General features: G+C 37.5%; 1 protein-coding gene and 1 long non-coding RNA gene across 5 annotated transcripts in view; one reads left to right on the top strand and one right to left on the bottom strand.

Annotated features, from left to right (window-relative positions):
• The window catches only part of LOC135223874 (uncharacterized), a 194,872-nt gene that overhangs the window by 543 nt on the left and 173,578 nt on the right, over positions 1 to 20,751 (top strand). The window lies entirely within an intron of this gene.
• Positions 1 to 20,751, bottom strand: part of LOC135223842 (BTB/POZ domain-containing protein Tiwaz-like) — a 221,659-nt gene that overhangs the window by 113,656 nt on the left and 87,252 nt on the right. For 2 of the 4 annotated variants that reach the window (XM_064262728.1, XM_064262736.1), the window contains one exon: positions 1,469 to 1,507. The exons of the other annotated variants lie outside the window; for them this stretch is intronic. In XM_064262728.1, coding sequence (XP_064118798.1) covers positions 1,469 to 1,507 — 39 coding nt within the window. The remainder of the gene's footprint in view (positions 1 to 1,468; positions 1,508 to 20,751) is intronic. 4 annotated transcript variants of the gene reach the window in all.

Here is a 20,751-nt window from a genome sequence, read left to right as displayed (position 1 = left end):
GATGTGAAAATAATTATCTTATAGTTTAGCACATTTTTTCTGTATATGCTTGTAAAATACTGTCTTACTTTGCGTACTAGGATTGTGCTCTTTTTCTCCCGTGAATATATTATAAGTACGCCTCACATCAAATACGGAGGAGGCACGGCTGCGATTCTTTGCTCCTTTTCCTTTTCTTTTTCGAAGACAAATCCAAGATGTGGTAATATTTGCACCATTTCCATAATTTGTTGAATGCCTCGCACTTCTTACTTCATTTCATTTTATTATTTTATATTGTAAATCTTTGTCAGCTCACACGCAGCGTTGCCACAACAATGTTGCTTGGATGCTTATATCGTACGAAAATGTTATTTTAGAAAACTAAATAAGAAAATATTCAGTGTTGAACTTGACTGAGTCCTAGCTCACATGAAATGCAGTTCCACACGAAAACAGCGTAAAGAACAGGGTTGCTTTAGAAACAGGGCAAACATTTTCACCCGTTTTCAAATCTTTTGAGTTAGTTAAGGTCAGCGTCGGTTGGCCTTAGGGCGCGTGGCTGTATGTACGCCTCATTAACGTGATATTCTTACTAAATTTCATGCCTTCTGCATACAAATATACCCACGCATTTACTCTTAAAAGTGTATATCGGTCGTGGGACTCTCCTCACCAGGCGAAAGGACACGGTGCGGTTTTCACGTTGACGAAGTTATGGGTATTCGATTTCTTCACTTTCCTTTTATTCCCAGGAAGAAGTTTGACCTCAGACGACCGGTATGAGCAAGACCGAACCAGATTTAGGTCTCGGAACCAAGACACTGCCATATTGGTCTTCTTAGCATACATCTACGACCAGAGGTTCTCGGGCTGAATGTTAATGAAAATCAGACAACAGTTTCGGTGTTGACTTTTGCATGGAATGCCACAGAGGTATTTTCAGTGAAGATAATCCAAATAAAATAAAGGACTTATATTTCATTCCTGTGTATTTTTTCTGAAAATTGTCGTTTCTTCCAGATATACCCTTTTGCTTTAGGAAAAAAAGCTAAGCAAAATGGATATTTGGGGTGTTGAATAATTGAAGTTTTTTAACTTAAATGCTAAGTAATTCGTTTTTGACATAAGACTTGTGGTATAGCACAGAAGCAGAAAATAGAAGACTAAAATTGTTCGTAGTTTTGCGGTTAAAAATAGCGGATTTTTGCTTGAGGCAACTCGATGAAGTAACCTAAATAAAGGGAGTTTTTTATGATACTTTTTCCATGTATGAATAAGTATCTTACCATATATGTGTTAATGACTAAAATCTTGAAATTGAACACATTTAGAATAGCATTACTAATCGTATGTATCGCTTTAAGTTAAGATGCAGCGTTAGTAGAATAATCCTGAATAGCTTGAAGAAATAACAGGCGAGAGAAAATCTCTATACGACGCGAGTCCTGTAAAAGGACAAGTATGACACTCGTCCCCGTCCACCTACCTGGAACGAAGTGCATCGATGTTGTCGCCGCAGAGCTTCCTGTAGAAGGGGAAGAAGGCAGTTTTAATAAAAACAGCGTATTTGATCGTTGACTTGTCAATACAGCAGCGTAAAGAGAGAGAGAGAGAGAGAGAGAGAGAGAGAGAGAGAGAGAGAGAGAGTTACAGTCTTATTAATAAACACAAGTTTTGCAATAGCTTCTAGCTTACTTGAAGCATGGGAGTGATTCAGGTTTAATATCTAGAATATCTGTGAAGCTGTGCAATACTTGGGCCTGATGTTCCCTGGAATTGATGACCATCACTGAGAGCCAAATGCCTTTGGCACCGGAAGTTCCCGTGGCCTTCTTTGGGGTCGTAGCTTGGGAACGCGTACCCATTTTCAAATTTGAGCGAAACCCATTCCGTGAAGGAGAATTATATTCATGATGGTTCTTCCCCGTAGAGGAGTAGTGCCGTCAGTGCACCTCACGTGGTGCACTGAAGGCATTACATAAGGGTCTGTGCAGTTTCCCTTCGGACCCTATAGCCTCAACCTCTTTCATTCCTTGTCCAGTACCTCCGTTCATATTCTCTGTCTTCCATATGACTTTCCACCTTTTTAGCAATTGTTTCATAGTGCGACTGCGAGGTTCTCCTCCTGTTTCACCTTTCAAACCTTCTTACTGTCAATATCCCTTTCAGCGCTGAATGCCCTCATACGTCCCTGCACTTGGCCTTTGGCTTAAATTCTATAATACATGATGTTTTTTCTGTAGAACAAATGATGATATTTTTTTAATCAGTTATTATTGGTCTTTCATAACAAAAGCAATTGGGCTTTTGAGTACAATCTTTGCCGTCATTATTAGCAATGAATTATAAGATGTGTGAACGATTATTTTTGCACCGATTTATTCATGTATGATGCAGGATGTGGACAGTAATGACTCAGCATACATTTCTCTCTCGTAAATTGCACTGTAATTTGATAAATTGAATCGCGGAAAATATGCCAGACATTAAATTTCAAGTGAATGTTGTTTTTTACACCACTTAGGATAAATATAAGTAACCTTCTAAGAAGCTCTTTTAAATGCGTAGACAATAAAAAAGTAAATAAAGTATATATTTATATACGTGTGTGGGTGTGTGTAATACAGAGAGTCAAATAATTTTCACAATGAATGACTGCAGCTTATGAAAATTGATGTTAGTGATTACATGACTCATGAATTGTGTCGTAACTGTCAGCAGGGTAGATTTTAAGCCTCAAGTCTCTTCGTCTCTTTTGTTACTTTTTCCCGTGCAACTGCCGATGTTTTGTGTCGAGGTGATGCTGAAAATTATCACTTTTGACAGTGTGACGCTCATATTTTCTGAAGTATTTACCGTTAAAACCAATCTTTTTTTTTTTTTTTTTTTATTGACAGATTTGTTTTTTTTTTTTTGTTTTTTTTCCGCTAATACCAACTTGTATCTCTCTCTCTCTCTCTCTCTCTCTCTCTCTCTCTCTCTGCATATGTATTATCTTGTACTCTTATTCTCTCTTTCATTTTCGCCCTTTTTCCATGTGCACTTTTCTTCTCGCAGTTCTCTTTTCCCTGTTATTCCGTGCGCTTCCGTCCACTCCTTTTATCTTTTCTTCAACATCCTTTTGCTATTTCCACCTCGTCTCCTATCTCCTCTCTTCTCCTTTCCCCTTCACATTTCTTTTTCGTTTCCTGCATGCTAGATTTTTTTTCTCATATTTTTTGCGTTCTAAGTTTTTTTTCTTTTTTCCTTTCCCATTTCCTTATCCTACGCGGACAGAATCCTTTGCGTATTCTCCTCCTCCTCCTACTCCTCCTCATGCGGAAGGAGAGGAATCCTCCTCCACAAGGCATGCTAACAAGGATGAGGTTCTAGTTTTATCCAGGCCCTCGAGGAATATGAGAGAGAGAGAGAGAGAGAGAGAGAGAGAGAGAGAGAGAGAGAGAGAGAGAGAGAGAGAGAGAAGGGTTGAGATACAGGAATTGATGGCAAAGGGAGCAAAGGTAACGAATTTACCTTGTAATTGCCAATGATACGATTTGGGGGAAAGAGAAAAATGGGATCGCACACCAGTTAACATTATTATTTCATCGTATTTGAACGCTGCCGTGTAAAAGCTACCAGATGCAAAGCAGGCTGTTTAAACATTAACCGGGAATGATCTGAACTATATGTATTTGGTGTTGGGAGCGCATGCTCGGAGGAGAATGTTGTGACTGGATGAACGTCAAGATGAATCAGGGAGGAGGCTGTTCAGTCACGAGAGGACCTTCTTTAAATCAGCTGTTACAGGATGAATGTGACTCTTGACTGCCGTCTGGTTCGTCCTTGTTAGGCGCTCCTTATTAGCGTAAACGGCCTCTTGCTGGCATGCATACATATAGGCGAGTTTCCGTGTCATAAATTCCGACAGCTAGCGTCCAAAGAGGGAAAATCGTTAATCCTCTGATGAATGTACGGTTCAGCCACTATTTCTTTCTTTTCACTGCCAAGCTTTGGAATTCTGTTCCTGCTTTTGTGTTACTCAAATCATATGACCTTCCCATTAAAGACTGAAAGTTTTTTGGTTGCTTCTTGGTTCAGTTGCACCGTTCTTTCTCTCTTTGCCTTCTTTTTGTTTTGAGTTCGCCCTTGGCCTCTGCACTTAAATGAGAAATCTTTGGCTATAACTATGCCTCAGAATCTTGAGGCATTTCGGAGGTGTGCTTCCATTGTCGCCAAACCTCTTATAGCATCCTGTTCAAGTGGCCGTCCAGTATATTATGATTGTTTCGGATGTCTTGTAGATTCACGGTAATGATGTGATTGTTGTGAAGCCAGATGATGGAATCCTTTGACCGTCTTATTAGTTACGGGGAATTTTTTCAAAAATGCCATCGACCTGAAATACTTTCAGGTTAGGCTGATAGACTGGAATTTATTTTTCAGATAAAGTCATTACTTTTGAATTATGTTATCAAACCGGAATTATTTTCAGTTTATGTCATCAAACTTGACTTAATTTCCCGATTATATTGATTATGTTATCAGACAGTGCTTGGCGATGATAACTTAGTCATTGGTTGTTAGATTGCTTAAACAAAACGACACAGGACGTTGGACAATACAAGGGTAAGATTTATGCAAACAGAAATGCTGGTAAGTTCATTGTAAAGAGTGAAAATCAGTAATATGCATTAGTTTGGAAGTGTAGGTTGTATGTCTTTCTAAATGTTTTAATTGCATCTCTTTGAGGGAAGTGAACTCTCTCTCTCTCTCTCTCTCTCTCTCTCTCTCTCTCTCTCTCTCTCTCTCTCTCTCTCTCTCTCTCTCGGTAATTATGTGTCAGTAGTTTAGAAAATAAATTAGTTTTTTCATATCAAAATATAATATGCATTTAGATACAAAATATAATATACATTTAGATAAAATTTTTGTGCCTATCACTAAGTATCTATAAATGAAATAAGTGCTGCGCCCTAATTGGAGGAAAATTTTTTTTAGAGATACAGAGTTTAACATCCGTCGGCTATGAGAAGTTGCCATGATGGTCGGTTCAAATGAAGAATAACTAATGTAAATGTGAATAAACTGCATCGTAGCTGAAAAAAATACAATATGAGAAAAATAGAATTAACGTAACTAGAGAGAGAGAGAGAGAGAGAGAGAGAGAGAGAGAGAGAGAGAGAGAGAGAGAGCTTGGAGCTCGGTCGAGTTCTCTGGCAGTCACTTTATATCCAGGCGGAATTATCAGAGTTTCATTTACTTAGTCCCTGGGGCGGAGTTGACGGGGATGCCCTTAGCGGGAACAGCTCTCGTAGACTGCCGAAGGGAACCTCCTAACATTTGCTCGTTGTGTATGAGAGAGAGAGAGAGAGAGGAGAGAGAGAGAGAGAATGAAGTTGATCTAAGAGCATTTACGGATGTTTATTGTGTTATTTCAAATAAAAGAGTATCTCAATATCAAAAGAAGTATAAATATACTCGTCATTATATTGTTGGTTTCCTTTATATATGTTGTGGAGATTTTCATCATTATTAGATCAAATTAGCGGTGATATACGGTTTATTCGTCGAGATTTTGATTGCGGTATTGTGCAGTACTTTGATCATCCTATGCCGTCCATTTCTCGAACACGTATTTAGAGGTGGTTGGGAGATTCGTTGAATACAAGCAACCTAAACCTGTAGTTATATTAGTGATAGTGTGTAATAGGATGTCCACAATTGTTGGAATCTGCGTGGTTTTGAAGTTTGCATCAGTGATTTCATGTCCAAACTTTTTCGACATACTTCATATTAGGTAAAACCTGGTTAACAATTGTTCAGGGTTGATATCCTTAAGACCCGCTTACATATCTACACAAATTAAGTTTTGTTTGTGAGTGAGAAACAGTTTTGTGACTCTCTCAGTGAATGTTGAAGCTGTGAGATAATGTGAAGAATGATTGCTTTAGAGCTAGAAGATAGTTAAGGTTTTTATCGACTCTCTCTCTCTCTCTCTCTCTCTCTCTCTCTCTCTCTCTCTCTCTCGTCGATTTTGGAGTTTTCTGTAATCAAACAGAACCAACATTGTCAATGATCCTATGTCGGACTCATTTGCAAGTCCTTTTCTCAGGTATATGTCGCAATAGATGATGAAGTTCGGGTAAGATATGTTATGAAATATTGGAGTAGTTTTGAGTTCTTAAATGAGGGAGTACCAAGTAAGGCAATCTTCATAAAATTATAGCCGAATTTGAATGACATTAACATCGACCGTTCTACGTAAAAAATCGTTGTTTGGACATATTCAGATAAGCCCTACAATATGAATAAATTCGACAGTGATATTTTGTTTGTGAATTACAGGAAAGCGTCTGAATTTAACGAAATGAAGGAGAACAACATACAATGTAATCCGCTTCATTATTACAGAATTCAGGCAATGGAGTAATATATAATTCCGTTCATTATAATCAAATTCAGATAATTAAATAAACCCCTTGTGTACCGTCTTTGTTCTAGAAAGCGCAGATGTAGGAACATTCTACAGATAAGTCGCCGGGGCTTTTGAACAAACAAACCCCTTGAAGAAGTTTCTCCGGCGGGCATGGGTGTTTTGGAGAGTGCCCCCAGGACAAGGGTGAAACGTAGTTGGGAGTCTAGGGCGAGAGGCCTTCTTTTTAGGCTGCTGGACATGCCCGGGGCTACTTTTGACTGCACATAGTAACGAACCAAATATCGATTATCGGTTGCGAAAGAAACGTGGCGTGATGATAATTATGGAAGATTTAAGTTTCTAAGTTTTTTTTTTTTTTTTTTTTTTTTTTTTTTTTTTTTTTTTTCTTAGGTCATTTGCATAGCTTTGATAAGTTGGTTACGTCGTATATACTATGAGGATTAGGTTATTTTGATTGGGTATTTTTGATTGCTGTAATGAAGTGTCTCAGACATTTGTGAGGAAAATGACCAAGTTGACTCGTCCGCTGATCGCATAGAAAACTAAATGAATAATGTTTATGATTGAAGAAAAACACGAAAATAAATCATCTTCCTCTCCGAGCTGAGGGCTCCGACGAGGTACTCCTTCACTACCGCAGGCGCTTGAATACTCCGCAAAGTAATTGATATAGGAGCGTGTGATTGTATAGAGCCAATGATTGACGACAAATTCAGAGGTCATTTGAAAAATCAGTACAGGCATCACATGCGTCATCAGAAGTTATAGAGCTTCATTGAATATTTAGGGCCAGTTATCTTTCCTCTGCTTTTTTCATTTATTTTTTCTTTTGTGCAGTTTGTATCAGTCCCAACTTTCGTTCATTACGAAAGCTTTAAAAAAACACGCAGGACAAAAATATCGTCCATTCGGTCGAAAAATAGGAACGGGAGAGAAATAAGCTTGAAAAAACTTAGTTAAAATCTCCGTCGATGGGAAAAATTGGCATCGAAACTCACCATTAGGTTATTGCTTGCGGTTATGCCAGTACCCAAGCTACATTACAGGCGCGCAGGCAAGCACATACTAATGTACGGCTGACTGGGGCTTGGGAAACTAGATACGTACACAGAGTAAGCATACATGCGATTCCAAAGTGCAATGCTGAACTTTTTGATGCACACACACACACACACACACACACACACACACATATATATATATATATATATATATATATATATATATATATATATATATATATATATATATCATGTGTTTTATATCCTTAACGGTACATAAATTAATGAGTGAAGTTATTTATCTACCATTTTAGTTGTACAAAAAAAATCTTGAGCTCTTTCTCTCCGCTCACCCCGTCCCCCATTCTCTCTCTCTCTCTCTCTCTCTCTCTCTCTCTCTCTCTCTCTCTCTCTCTCTCTCTCGGGTGCCTGGGTGAGACGGGAGTGTAAGGTCGAAGCAAAAGAGGGTTAGAAATACCTGGACGGCGCACATTCCTCAGGGCAAGGCGAGGAGGCGGTGGTGTACCTCGGAGCTATTTCACACGCACACACAAACACACCTCTCGTCCATAAGCGTCTCTTCGCGGGGTCATCTGTGCTTACTAGAATATGTACTTGAATATTCAAGTGAGAACGCCAGTGTATTAGCATACTTTTTTTTTTTTTTTTTTTGCTTTCTCATACTTGCTTTTCTCTTTTATGGGCTCATAACTAAGTTCCGTGGTTGGGGTTCATTCACGTGATCGAAACGTTTTTATTTCTCATAAGTACAAAATGAACCAACCGCATTACGAATGCAAGGAATTTATTATCTACGTGATAATGCCGCTTATGTACCGGAATACATAGGTAACATATTAACTGTAATTCAGAATGCATTTTAGAACATCCTTAATTGAGCTGAAAACTATTTTGCAAACTGTGTGATTTTCGTATGATAATAATAATAATGATAGAATTTATTTCAGCTCAAGACCTTATACATGAAATATACAAAGTAGAGATAATAACATATACACAGTCTAGATACGTGAGATAACATTAAAAAAAATGATAGTTGCTGAAGAAGGAAAAAAATTGTATTTATAATAAAGGTAATGACAATAATAATATTGAGAATAATATTTTTTAAAAAAAAAGCATTGAAAATTATATGACAATTAAAAACAGACCCTCGTTCGATTCGCGCTCCGTTCAAGGAAAGTTTAAACTAAAGAGTATAGTTTGTAGATCTTGCGTCCAAGGAAAGGTAAATTATGGCGATTCTCGTTGAAAATCGCGTTGGCTCTTTTGACCCATGCAGCGAAATATGTGCCTCTGCTTCTTAGTTGAACGCTGGGAGGAGGATCTGGGATGGAAACTGATGTAGGCAGAAAGGAGCGATGGGAAGATGGCAAGACTTGAAGTATTTTGGTATTCTGTGAAAGTGTATGTAGATCAATATACGATCTAAAAGATGGAGGCCATCGATATGGTTATACGCATTCCGGTCGGATGAATTAGATCATACCTCTCTCTCTCTCTCTCTCTCTCTCTCTCTCTCTCTCTCTCTCTCTCTCTCTCTCTCTCTCTCTCTCTCTCTCTCTCTCTCTCTCTCTCTCTCTCTCATATTTACAGGCAAAAGAGTGTTGGTATCCAATAAATCACTGCTTTCACTGACGTAAATGTCACTTTTTCACAAGAGGGAAGAAACAAAACTACAAATCTGATGCGAATCGTTTTCAGTTTATATTTTCACTGTTCTTAGTAAACATTATCCTTCAGCTTCTGCTTACGTTTAATTACTGTTGCTACCGGCCATTTTTGTGGTCATTTTTATGTATCTCTTGCTGGAAGTACAAAACGGGAAATTAAAAGCGGCAACGTTCACTTTCCACTTTTTTTTTATCCCTGCCTCCGATAGATTTTCTTGTGCAGTTTATGAAGCTGTGAATTTGTTACATACATGTGTAACTGAATGATGTCACTATATGTATATATTTATTATTATTCGAATTACAAATGTGCTTTAATTTCTAATTAGCTCTACCTCGGAATTGATATATTTTCATATACGTAAACCGAAGGGGAATGTTTTAGTATTATAATAATTTCGTCCCCTCATGGGATCGAACCACCGTCCAGCGGACAAAGACGAAGTAAGGACGACAGTGATGTTAGCGATTCGGCTAACAAGTGAGGTTACAAGTTTATACCGATTCTGACCTTACAAATCATCGTTGAACTCGGTTATTCGTAATTGAAATCGATATCCAACCCCCTCTACCGTGTTAGCAAATTCGAACGTTTGACGAACGCCGCCATGTTATGAATAATAATCACATCACCGTGATTCATATAAATTATTCGAGGTTCAAATGTCCTTTAATATCTAATTCGCTCTACCTCGGAATTGATATATTTTCATATATGTAAACCGACATTTGTAGCTCGAATAATTTATATGAATCACGGTGATGTGATAATAATTATATATATTATATATACATATATACACACACACACATATATATTATTTTTATATAGTTATTATATACTATATATATATTTTGTATATATATTATATATATATATATATAATATAGTGGGTCAGTTCTTATGTATCATGAATGATACTGCTAGCACATTGCCCTTCGCCCAACTTAGCTGCGACCCGTAATATTCGATTGGCAATCAAATTACTAATGTTCCTTAGTTCAACAGAAGCACGATTTTTTTTTTATTTCTTTCTTTTGTTTCTATAAAGAAAAGATGCTAACTTATTTCTTCCTCTTCAGGAGGTCGAATACCTGTTTAATTAATAGCTACGAGAGAGAGAGAGAGAGAGAGAGAGAGAGAGAGAGAGAGAGAGAGAGAGAGAGAGAGAGAGAGAGAGAGAGAGATGTGAAAAATGGTGTTGACCTGTAACTTTACTTTTAAATATTTGGTCACGAAAAAAAATTAACGTGTAGCGCCTGCTAAATTACCCCTAAAGGGGCCAGGTATCATGGCCTAGTTACAATGGCGGAATGCATTTTATAAAGCATTGGATCATTAAAGAACAGTAAATTAGGTAATAAACTTTGGTTACTTGCCTTCGGGTCATGATTTGTTGTACGGCAGAGTAAAATACTTCAGGCGTTCTGTGATGTTCATGGCAATATTTATTTGTATGGGAGCACTAGTTTTTTGTCTGTTAATAATATTTAAGCCATTTCTTATAATTGTGTAAGCATTACAAAACTTTGTTCATGACCATAGTTATCATTCTTCGATCATTTTAGATTTTTCTGTCTAATTAAATGTTATGCCGTACTGGTATGACGCCTCAAACGCCTCTATTCTCTTGTTTAAATGCAAACTAACCGGAGAAAGCCAAACAGGTTTTTCTTTTGCAGTTAAAGAACGCCAATTACTATCTCATACGCAGCTCCGGCAAAATGAACCTTCACGATCGCGACGCCTTCGGTACTTCTGACAAGTCAGAGAGCTTGAGTAATATCGTTTGGGTATTATTATTATTATTATTATTATTATTATTATTATTATTGTGCATCGACCAGAATGGCCTGATCTAGATTCGTGCCATTAATATATGAAACTTTCAAATGCGATCTTGCATATTAAAACTTTTATGTTCCTTTTCTTTGTTTTCATTTGCTCATTCGTTGATGTAAGCTTGTTTATTAATTTTGTATTGTTTCATTTACGTTAGGTGGAAACGCCTCCATCTCTAAGTATTGTATTACCGAAACCTCCTAATTTTCTATTATTTCTAGGAATTTTATTATATTCTAATAAATCTTCGCTAATAGATTTCTCTATTACTTTGGAGTCATTCATAATCGTGAAGTGATGTATGTCTTTGAAAATCAAGTTTTTTGTTTTAACCTATATTGATTTTTCAGTTGCTTTGACTTTTATGTTTAATTCACCTTAATTCGTTGGGATAAATTCACTTTAATTCACGTTAATTCAATGAGATAAATAAAAAAAGCTACTTGTAATTTTGATGTCTCCAAGGAGAAGGAAGCGCTACGCCAAAACTTTATATTTCTAACTTGTTTGGTTTTGTTTTATATCTGGGACGAGAAATAACAAGACGTTTTCTCAGTACCAATACTTTTTAACACCTTCATATGTTTTCTTATGTTATGTTTTTTAGTTTTTTCGTTAAATAAATGAAAATCTTTTGTCTGCTTAAACATAATAACATCATTCACTGAATGATATTATTATGAATGATATTACTCAAAAATTGAAATACAGAGATGTGACTTCTGGGCAATTGTCTATTTGAATTTCATGCTCCAAGAAATTATTTTAAACGGAAATGATATTCTTAATAATGAAGATTATTATTATTTTATTTTATTATTATTATTATTATTATTATTATTATTATTATTATTATTATTATTATGATTATTTCACTGCACTTTTATAAATGAAATAAAATTCTGATTGTTACAAGTTTCGATAAGAATTTTCCGAATCGGTTCATATAACTCCAGTGCTTTTTAAATGAAAAGACTTATTGTAGAAATACGAACACGACTTTCTCCTTTGGCACCTTGCTGCGTCTCATTGGGTTCGTCTGGCATAGTCTTCGCCTTAGTCTTCCAATGTAAAAAGAAAGTCATCGGTATGAGATTTACGCTTCCTCTTTAGAAACGTTGGAGGAGAAGAAAAAGTAGTAGTAGTAGTATAGTAGTAGTAGTAGTAGTAGTAGTAGTAGTAGTGAGGGTGGACTTGTTTCGAACCGACGAGACGCAGCCGTCTCTTCACTGTCTTTACGCTGATGTTTGTGCCCAGGGCAGCTTGGGTGACTCGGCATTTCATTGGCTGTTAACAAAACCGCAGAATCGAGACCCAGATGGAAATTGTGGTCGTTTACCAAGCTCTTGATCAAATATTGGTCAGGCTCATAAGTCGTTGGGAAGAACAGCGGTAGCCATTAGACATCTGATCTGGAAAGAATGGCGAATAAACGTAGACTGTGAAATTTCGAATTTTGGCTTCTTGTGATGAAGACTTGATCTCCCCGAACAGGTCATCGATCCATTCCTCTCCATCCGTTAGTATTTATGACTTCAGAGGGCGGTTATATACATGGTAGCTAATTTACTCCGGTGGATCGCAACCATGGAGGAGAAGAAAAGGATGAGGCTGGCGACCAACACCACGATAAGTCTTGCTGGGAATCCGGGATGCTGACGCATTTGGGATTGTCAGCCTCTATTTGTAACGGACGAATGTGACAGTGACTGCCGTCTTTGTTTTTGTTGTGGAGCCTTCCGTATCCTGATAAACATATTTCTCTTGAAATTACACACACACACACACACACACACACACACACACACACATACATACATACAATATATATATCTATATATATGATATATCTATATATATGTATGTATATATATATCATATATTGTGTTTATGTGTATATATATATATATATATATATATATATATATACTATAATATATATTGTGTTTATGTATATATATATATATATACATATATATTTTGTTTATGTACATGTCTGTATGTATATATAACGCAGGTATGTATGTATACACAAATATACACACAAACTATAACCAGACCATCTTCCCTCAGGGTACGATGTTGTTAGTAAGATTGAACATTCGATATTGCGGCGGAGTCGTGAAAGTCGACGACGCTTGGAGGAGGCTTGCTGTTGGCATAGTCTCGCGCTAGTGGCGCTTTTTTTTTTTTCATAAGGCCAAACGGAAACATGAAAGAATAAAAGAACGCAACGAATGTTATGGTCAATTTTACATCTCGACCGGTTCGTAGATATTAATTTATCGCTGTAACACATGCTGGTTTCTATCTCTTCACTCGATGAATGTTTAAACGTATCAAAGTTATAATTTTTAAAGTGAGCAGTTAAAAGATATGGTTGAAGTGGTTGATTGCCAAATAAATCCCATACTTTCCAGGTTATAACTTCGGATGGATAAATACAAAGATATTACGGATTTGTTTCTTTATAATCCACGCTAGAAGTTGCTGCCTCGCACGGTACTCGTTGTATTCAACTTGCCGAAAGGAATGAGTTTAGTGAAGGGGCCAAATTGACCAGTTCTCGGGATCATGGAGGTTACGGTGTCGGCGCGCCATGGCCTCGGGCGGGAAACCCGACACCCGACCACGGATTAGGGTTTCAAAACCCCTTCGAAACCTACGCTTGCAGACGCGTTCATTCGTTCCCACCTGTTGCAGACAGTCTTAGCGTTCGTGACGTTCCGTGGAAAACGGTGTTATGGTTTTCAGGTTGTGGGGGAGGGGGTTGGAGACAGTTTCGGGGAGCTCCTTTTCGAACCTCTTTCAGTCATGACTTCTATAAATGTAGAGAAATGTGAACGTCATCTGATTTCGCATCGAAACTTACAATAATCTGGAGACTACGATCTGCTGACATCTGTTAATGTCGACGTGATGGAGTACAATCACGCGTATTTGTCTATTGACTTTCAAATGAGAGTGCTGTGCAAAGATATATGCCGGTTCTCATTAAAGTTTACGGATGTATTCACAATTCATTGTTTAGCTGCTTGTTTGCACAGAGTTTATCTCACTAGTCTTAAATTATCGCTATTATCCCAGCCTGTTATTCCTTAAGATAATGCTTATTTCGGATTCTTAATATGAGATATGACATTTCTTCTACCCCTCCATTTGCGATGCAAATCCATCGCTTCCGTACGAGTTAAATACCTACCTCATATTCATTTCATATTTATTTTATTTATTTTGCTCCTTGCGTAGACCAGATAAAGACCCTTTACATCGCAGCAAAATAAATAAATAAATAAAAATAAATGAATAGATACATAAATAAACTGATAGTTCAAAGCTAATTGCAGGTGTTGACAGCGCAGTGATAACCATGAGAATTCCTATTTTTAACTTCACCCACTGAAACATTGTCTATTTTCTTGCCACAGACGGTAGATATCTGTAGGCGACATGGCTGAATCTCACCGTGACTGCCTGTAGCTTATGTTGCTCTCCAGGGGTAGCAACATCTCAAATGTACGTACAGTCGATGAAAGCCAGGTAAGATGCAGTATGACACCGGCAATGGATATTTACCTTGAGCTCAGAATACGCTAACAAATAAATGAACGGTTTACAGTGACACAAAGTGTGCTACTACTTCCTGCATTTAGTAAATGTGTGTGTGTGTAGTGATAAGTTTCTATAAAGCTAAATTTGTTGCAAGTATAGACGGTCAGATATTCGTCATTTATTACCAGTCAAACGGTAGGATGGAGCGTAAAAAGACGGATTTGCGATCGATGAATCATGATATAGTCGGACTAAATGATCAATGCGGGTTTTTCCGTGGACTGGAAAAGGCAAATTTTTACAACTGCTAAGGACTGTTTGTAGTATTGTTCAGACTGAAGGAGCCGAGGAATAAAAAAAAAAAGGTGATAAACAGCAATTTAAAACCTTCAGATTGAAAACGTCCACTGACATATGTCACTTATATTCTCGGTGGACTTTTTTTTCACTTTGTGTGTGTGTGTGTGTGTGGGGAAAAAGGAATTCACGTTTTTCTGTTAGATACTTCTTAGTCTCTAAGTGGCTTTGTTTTTTTTTTTATGATTCTTGTACCCCCACGTTCATTCAAAACGTTTCCTTTCCTTTTTGAATGTTAGTGACGAGTAAAATATTTTTTCGTGTCCAGGTGCGGCTTAATACTTATATGTTGTTGCTGCGTGACGTTATTAAGAGCAACACTGATACTCCTTAGTTTTAGATATATTTAATGTTTCCATTTTTTATATGCAATTAGTAATGACTCCATTATTGCAAAAAATTTATTAGTAATGTTTCTTTTTTTTCACAAAAACATTCAATTACCAGGTTGGAGGTTTCTTATTTGCATATTTAGATAATTTCCAAACAGATATCTACTTCATTTTTCCCCAGGTATATCATCGGAGAGATAATTTGCCCACCCCTCCCCCCGCTCCTCCTCCTTCATCATTTTACTTTCTTCCTTATTCCTCTCCTTGGGGGGCAACGGACAGACGACGCTGGACACGACGTACAAGTGTCGTACAGAGACTTCACTTTTATTTTTCCCCTTTTCTGTTTTCCTCGAATCTGGAGAGACTGCTCTTCCGGCCAGGGGAGACGGGGCCCAGAGGGCATTCAGAGTCGCGGCAGGAGGTCATCGTTGCGTTATGGAAGGGGGTTATGGGTGGCCATCGTCAGCTCAACGTAGTGTTAAAGCACCATACAAAAGGCACAGGCAGGACCTTCTTCCCCACTTCTAATTTCGTGGTGCCCGCCTTTAGCCCACGACCCTCCGGTAATTGGATGTTGTAATGGGCGCTCTCTCTCTCTCTCTCTCTCTCTCTCTCTCTCTCTCTCTCTCTCTCTCTCTCTCTCTCTCTCTCAGAAATATTATTCAAATCGTCAGAGTAGCTCATGCGATTTATAAGTTAGGTTGGTGGTAATTCCTCAAGACGTAAGGAAAATATAGGTTTCTCCCTCACACCTGTTCCTTCAAAACGTCTGCGTATATCTTATATATTTGATATTTAAACTTAGGCTGATGGCAGTTCATATAGTTAGAATTACGAAATTTATGAAAATGGTTAAGCAACGCATCGAATTATATGTTTTCTTAGCTTCATGACTAAGACGTTATAAAATCTTACACCGTGGCCGTAGATATTTTTTCTCCACGATGTTTTTCGATGCGTAAATTCTTAGAATGCCAGTATTTGCTACAAGGCTCTTCTTCGTCTGTCTACGTCTTATTATTATTATTATTATTATTATTATTATTATTATTATTATTATTATTATTATTATTATTATTATTATCATCATCATCTGTTCGCTGTATGTTCCATTTTAAAGGATATATATTATATAATATATATATATATATTATTATCATTATCTATTATTATTATTATATTATTATTATTCATTATTATTTATTATTAATCAATCGATACCATCTGTTCGGACTGTATTTCAGTTTTAAAGGATATATATATATATATAGATATATATATATATATATATATATATATTATATATATATATATATATAATATTATGGTATTTATTTTCATGCTTGTTTTAATAACAGTCATTTAAGTTTAATTAGATGAGTGAGATGTTAATTGGCCTGTTTGTAAGATTAAAATTATTTAGTACCCTTAAGGTGTTACACTGTAAATCATTATGTAAATTAATTCTCCTGTCTGAGATGAAAAATTGCAAAACCATACGTATGTCAGAGAGAGAGAGAGAGAGAGAGAGAGAGAGAGAGAGAGAGAGAGAGAGAGAGAGAGAGAGAGAGAGAGAGATATGTACCTGGCATCGTGACGAAGAGAGACAGTCAGACTGAGGGAGGTATAATTATATCATGCTCACTTATTTTACTGTAAATAAATAAAACGTGTCTTGTCATGTGTGCAAAATACAGACAATAGGTTATATGTTATATGTGATGTAATAAATGCAAAAGCGATAATGATAGATCTGTGAGCATGTATTTGTACAGTAATTTACCTCGTGTTTACATATTTTAATAAGAAATAATTTCTAACGCCGTTTGTGAACAACGCAAGTACTCACATACTTTACATGGAAGATACATATGCTGATACACTTGTGTTTTCATAAGCTAAAACCATTTCTCACTTGCTTGCTGAACGTACACCTGACCGAGTGCCAGGATGATTTTCCTAAGAAGTACATATAGTCTTTTTTACAAGATTTAAATTAATACTTTGTGTAAAGCGTGAGATTATTCATAGAACAAATTCTGATTTATTGATTGTTTCAAGAGCAAATCTGAGCAATAACATTTGTTTTCTGTTCTGCCAAAGTGATTTATTTCTTGCGTCGAGGTCGTTAGTCCTTTTAGCACCAGATTACTTAAATCAGTCTATCAGGTCACTCATAGGCATATTGAAGAAATTAGTTATTGTGTGCAATTGTGTTTTGTAAGTGAAAAGAGTAGTCTTTCCGAAAAGGAAAGAAGGCAGTTTTCGACACTCGGTGTAAAGTCTCACTCCTTTATTTTAATTTGTAACTAAATGTAATTATGCATGATGTAACCTTGAGAGCCCTCCACGGAGACATAAGAGGGACAGGTAGGGGACGAGGGACGAGGAGTGTCCCTCTTCAGAGGAGCCCGAGGCTAAGTTGATACGTTAAGGGTTTAAATTAGAAGAAGAGAATAGAGAAAGTACAGAGAAGTGCTTTGCCAGGCCGACACATTCCAGGCTATCTTGTGGATAGCCTGGGTTTTTGGAAGACGTTTCCTGGTTTCGTAGTCGCTGTGGGATCGCCTAGGATCCAGGAGGATGTTTTTTTTTCATTTAATCATTCTGTGTAGTATGACCAGAAATTCAAGAGTGTTCCTTGCTTCTGAAATGTCGGTAAAATAACTATATTCAGGAGGATGCATCCATGCTTCAGTAGTGTGTGTAGGATAACCAGAAATATAGGAGGATGCTTTATTGCTCAGATATTTCCCGTAGAATTACCATAAATTTCAGGAGAATGCTTCGTTGCTTCAGTAAACCTCTTGGCTAACCAGAGATAGGAGATTTAGGATGAAGCTTCCTTGCTTTGATTATAATTTTATGATATCCTGTGATTGCAGTCATGATGTTTCGTTGGTTGCGTAATTCCTGAAGGATAGTTCATGTAGGATAACCAGAGTTCCTGTCGGATGCTTCCTTATTGCTATCACGAAGAGAAAAGAAAGTGACGCAGAAAGTGGTAGTCCTCTCATTGATATTTATTTAGTTGCTTTGTGGAAGCACCCGCAAGTGTAGAGTATACACTCATAAGAGAATGTTGTATTTGTATTATAACCAAACATGAATTGTTGAACAGTAAACGTTGTCGTGAATGCAAATCACGATATTCTGCCGTAGATTAATAAAACCAAAAATGGCTTAGCTCACAAAGGTAAAGTATTTTTTCAGAAAATTCTTCGACCCATTTCCATTTTTTTGCCAACCCTCTAAACAACGCAGTGCCTGTGTTTACAAGAATGTGCGAAATTCAACCAAAAATGTTGCATCATTGTCGAATGAGAATGGTCCGTGGCTCTCGTGTTGCAGCAGAAACATAAACTTCATCCTGCGTTGCGTTGCGTGACCATAAACAAATTTATGCAAGATATTTGACAAATGGAGACAAGTTTATGGAGTCATAGAATATGGATGTGTGTGTGTGTTTGGAGAGAGAGAGAGAGAGAGAGAGAGAGAGAGAGAGAGAGAGAGAGAGAGAGAGAGAGAGAGAGCTGAGTGAGTATCTGATGAATCATTTTTCCACCTATGTGGGGGAAGGATTATCTCGTCAAGAGTGTTCCATTTCTTTTATCTTGTGTTTATGACGTGACGGTTTAAATTTTGATCACTACAGAGGGTAAATCTGACGATATGATTTAGTTGCCGATATCTCTTGTGTTGAAGAGTTTTTTCTGTGTTTTTAATCGTTTTGCTCATTGTACGTTATACCACAAGTACTTTTTGTTTAGCGCGATCTTCGTTTCTGCAGTCATCAGTGTTTTTATTTTATTTTCAATCATTTCTTCTCAGTAAGTTCTCCCTCTGTGTTAACTGATCTCTCGTGAATTCTTCATTCAGGCTTATTAAGGGGCGATGATAATAATAATGAAAATGATATGTGATGCCCTAGGTTTTTTCTCCCAATCTATGCTATAATAATAATAAATAATTAATAATAATAATAAAATAATAACTAACTAATAATAATAATAATAATAATATAACAATAAGAATAACTAATAATAATAGTGGCGCCGTGGAGGAGTTGGTTAGGTCTTCAATAGACTTAAGTCAAGTTAAGCAACATTGGGGCTGGTCAGTCGTTGGATGGGTGACCGCTCTCCTCGGCGTTGATTCCTTGGGAAAGGATCTTTACCATAATTTCCTCTGTCTACTCAGCTGTAAATGAGTACCTATCCCTGATGGGGTAGGGCCCAGCTATGGGTTAAATAGCAAAACTAGGCAATGATGGAAAGAAATGAAGGAATAAACGACAACGACGTAAATGGAACCTCTGGCAACAGAGGAGCTTCGTCCGCAACCAGGTATTCAACCCAATTGAAGGGGAAGACGGTCAGGTACTTGGAGGTCGTCATCCAGCAACTGACCACCACAACGAAAGTAATCAACAGCCTGAGATTGGAGCTACAGAGGCAAAAAGGAAGAAATGGACAAGAGAAGAAAATAAGGAAATATGGAGATGCTACATCAGAAGCAACCCGACGGAGAGAGGATATAGAAGATTGATCAACATCTGGAATGAGAGGAATAACACCCCCCAAACAGAGCAGAGGCTGGCAGACCAAGTAAGGAACATAAAGAAAAAGAACTGGCTCTCCCCAACAGAGACAGAAGAACTGGAAAGGGAAATGTCACACGACAACGAACTACACGAAGACGAACTGAGAGACGATGCCACAGAAGACGACAGGGAGGATGAAGTATCAAACAAGGACACACGAAGAAACACCGACGAAGTAACAGAGAGGACGGAATGGGTAGAAAAGATTAGACAATGGATGGAGCCAGATACAGAGAGAATAAAGATCCCCTCCATGAAAGCCTACAACACCAAGAAATTAAGGGAGAAAACAAGTGAGGTCAATGAAATAATGGGCCTAATACACACCACCAGTATCACAGAAACAAATAACTTGACATATGCAGGAGCAAGATTAGTAGCAGAACTGATGGGGATTCGAACACCAACACCACCGTCACAACCAACCCAACAGAAACCAAAACAGCAACCTCCTTGGAAAAGGCACCTGGAAAAGCAAATCATGGTGATGAGATCTGACTTGAGTAAACTGAAAGAGATGGCAGAAAAAAGGCTAAGAAGCAAGAAAACAAGGGAGGAACTCAACGAGAAATACAAAGTACAAGAGAGGGGACTAAACAACACAATAGAAGATGTAAAACAGAGGCTTAAGGCCAAAGCACACAAGATCCAACGGTACATGAACAGGAATAAGGGATACCAACAGAACAAACTATTCGGAACCAACCAGAAAAGACTATACAGCCAACTAAGAGGGGAAGACAACCACCCAGAAATTCCTGAAGCCGAACCAAGTAAGAGACTCTGGGAAAACATATGGAGCAATCCGGTATCACACAACAAACATGCAAACATGGCTCCAGGAAGTCAAGGAAGAAGAAACACGGAGAATAAAACAAAGATTCACAGACATCACGACAGACACAGTCAGACACCAACTAAAGAAAATGCCAAACTGGAAAACCCCAGGTCCCGATGAAGTCCATG

This window comes from Macrobrachium nipponense, chromosome 20, assembly GCF_015104395.2.
Source record: "Macrobrachium nipponense isolate FS-2020 chromosome 20, ASM1510439v2, whole genome shotgun sequence".
NCBI classification, from domain to species: domain Eukaryota; kingdom Metazoa; phylum Arthropoda; class Malacostraca; order Decapoda; family Palaemonidae; genus Macrobrachium; species Macrobrachium nipponense.
The sequence above is the reverse complement of the archived record's forward strand: the minus strand, read 5'-3'. Positions and strand labels throughout refer to the sequence as shown.